Source organism: Geospiza fortis, unplaced genomic scaffold (assembly GCF_000277835.1).
Source record: "Geospiza fortis unplaced genomic scaffold, GeoFor_1.0 scaffold188, whole genome shotgun sequence".
NCBI lineage: Eukaryota > Metazoa > Chordata > Aves > Passeriformes > Thraupidae > Geospiza > Geospiza fortis.
Window position 1 is genome coordinate 3389777 of NW_005054337.1, and position 2707 is coordinate 3392483.

At 45.1% G+C, this 2707-nt stretch overlaps 1 protein-coding gene across 1 annotated transcript in view; it reads right to left on the reverse strand.

Moving 5' to 3' along the window:
* Positions 1 to 732: 732 nt before the first annotated feature.
* The window catches only part of SLC35C2 (solute carrier family 35 member C2), a 4973-nt gene continuing 2998 nt past the window's right edge, over positions 733 to 2707 (reverse strand). Inside the window, exons 5-7 of the mRNA XM_031058083.1 lie at positions 2589 to 2695; positions 1771 to 1900; positions 733 to 1627 (exon numbers count right to left, since the gene is read on the reverse strand). Of these exons, the coding sequence (XP_030913943.1) occupies positions 1506 to 1627; positions 1771 to 1900; positions 2589 to 2695 (359 nt within the window). The 3' untranslated portion in view covers positions 733 to 1505. The remainder of the gene's footprint in view (positions 1628 to 1770; positions 1901 to 2588; positions 2696 to 2707) is intronic.

The following is a 2707-nucleotide window of genomic DNA, read 5'->3' on the forward strand; positions in this document are numbered from 1 at the left end:
GTGAAGCCAGTTACCAGAACGTGATCAAAGATGATCACTAATAACCAAAGTTTTCTTCAGAACCTGCTTTTTACAGGACATGCTCTTGATTAAAGCCATCAAGAAAACTTCATATCTGAAAACTAAGAAGCAAGATCAACAGAGGGACTGTTTAGTCAAAATGGCTCAGGCTCCCAAACAGAATATGAGAAGTTCACTTTAATACCCAGCTCCTGCCAGGAGAAAGACTGTACTGTTATCCCTTTGGGAAACTCTGTCAAGTTATTTCTACTCTAAAAACTACAAAAGCCAGCACTGAACAAAACTTTGAAAGATTTGGAAATTCTGCCATGCAAAAAACCAGCCACCTGCCCAACACCACTCGAGGCTTAGCAGCAAGGAAAATGACATCTCAAATCCTGCTATTCCTTCTTCCTGGACTGCAGCACTACCTGATCCAATCAAATGGGGCAAAGAGATAAGATTCTTACAAAAAGCCACAATGCTAAAAGTTCTCTTAGGATATGGTGCATTAAGACAGAGCAGTCAGTAAATCCTCTTGGCTGGCATAAATATGAGAGGCTGCAGAACATCTCCCTAATTCTAGAGATCAGTGATAGCTGGGCAAGTGTTTTGTGTGCCAGGCCTTATGGACCTGCAGTAGCAAGGTCAGTGGAGGACTAAAAGGAAAGGAGCTGAGAAGACAAATGACCTCTGCTTGATGAAGCACAGGTACAGAATGTACAGACAAAAGCAAATCAGAAAAAGAGTTTATTTAAAAAACAAAAAATCTCCCCCTCAAAACCACACATACTTTCTGATAAGCTTATTGCTCAAGTTAGGTCTCCTATGACACTGCTCATTCTCCTCTTGGCCTGTAGCACCAGAAGTACTCTTGCATCTCTGTCGTCACTCCAATCTGCATCACCTGGAAATGTTCATCATTTTCAACTGGTCCCAAATACCAGCATTTAATTCTCTCTCTACTATGCACACAGAACATGGAGGTCCCCAGGCACCAAAGGTCCTTGCTGGGACAACTCCAGGGATTTATTCAGTCATGTGATCCCACCAGGATGGGAGTTCCTAATTTGCAGAAACACAAAAAAAAAAGGGAAGGTGCATCTACCTTCTCCTTTGAAGTCAAAACCTAAACAGCAGTAAAATGATCCCAGAACCACTCAGCCTGCAGTCCAGACACGTCCATGTTCATTCTACAGCTCATGGTCTACATTCTCAGTAAACAGCCTTCAGGATCCCCTGATGGACTTTTTACAGCTTTTCCCTGTCTCACCTCACCATTCTACACCCACTGAACCAGGGCTTGTCTTCCAAGTTCCTGTGAAAGGGATGTTGGCTTTTCTTGCGCAGCATCTACAGATCCACACTGTAGCAGAACAGCAGAATTCTCTCACCAGGCCCTGGCTCTGCTTTGGGTGGCCACAGAGACTTTTGGATCTTCCTCCTGGATAGCTGTCAGGCAGTTAGGTAAGAACAGAGCAGGTGGCTTTGTGCTTCATGTTCAGTCAGTGCTGCTGTGGGGTTTCAACAACCTCCTCCTCTTCCTCAGCCTGCTCGGAGTGGCGCAGCAGCAGCTGCAGGTCAGGGTCAGAGCTGGCCTCTTTGTGTGGCTCCAGTGCTTTGTCACCTGCATGCAGACACCCCATTTAGTGACAAACTTGCTGGATTCCCCCTAAACCTGGTGCTGCCAAGGAGCTGGAACCAGACACAGCTCCTAGTGAAGCAATGAGAAAGCCTACAGAGAAAGAGAAAGGGATTTAAAACAATCACCTTTGGAATTCATGGCTTTGAGAACAACATGGAGGGAGATTCCCAACAGGCAGACAGCAAAGCCCAGCCAGTTCAAGAGACTGAGGCGGTCTCCCAGTAAATGTGTGGCCAGGAATAAAATGCAGATTTCCTGTGGAAACAAAAAAAAAACATGACAAGTGGCAGGGCTGGACCTGAGGAGATATGCATGATACATTTTTCAGCTGAAGCCTAGATCAAGATGTCAGGCTGCTAAATTTCTATCAGCACATTCTTTCATGCGCGCAGAGTTCTAAAAACAGTTTCTAGAAACAAACAACCTGTCAAACCAGGATGTGGGATTTTAAGTCATCTGACTGCATAGCTCAGTTACAGAGGAATCCTTCAACTTCTGGATCAGAGAGATTTCATATAGCACAGTTCAGCTCAAAAGTATGTGTGCTGCACTCCTCTGGGGAGGATGTGCCAAACTAGGCTACAGAGAGAGCTCAAACCAGTGGTTTGGTCATATGCAGGTCTGATGCAAGAGCTTGCCCTCCTCTCTTCCACACCATCTGCTGTTCATGAGGGCAATGTGTTTTAGTCTATCCCACATTCCAACAAACTTTGATCATTCATGGTATTTTTTATAGATCAGCCACTAGTCTCTGGCCCATTGCTGTCAGGGACCAAAAGACTTCACTGCAGAGACTGCAAGGCAAAGCATCAAGCTCCTGTGCAAGGAGGACAAAAATAACAAGCAATAACTTCTAAGGATCTAAGCAAGCTCCAGCACATAAAGCCCAATAGGGATGACTCAGTACTTGCCTTCTAGTATGAGCACAGGAACCATGCCTTACCTTAAAAATGCCAGCAATGGAAAGGGTGAGGCTAGATGTTCTGGAAACCAAGAGGAACTCAGAAAAGCCTAGACCAAAGGCAAGAATTCCACCCAAGAACAGCTTCCCTACCAGAGAGA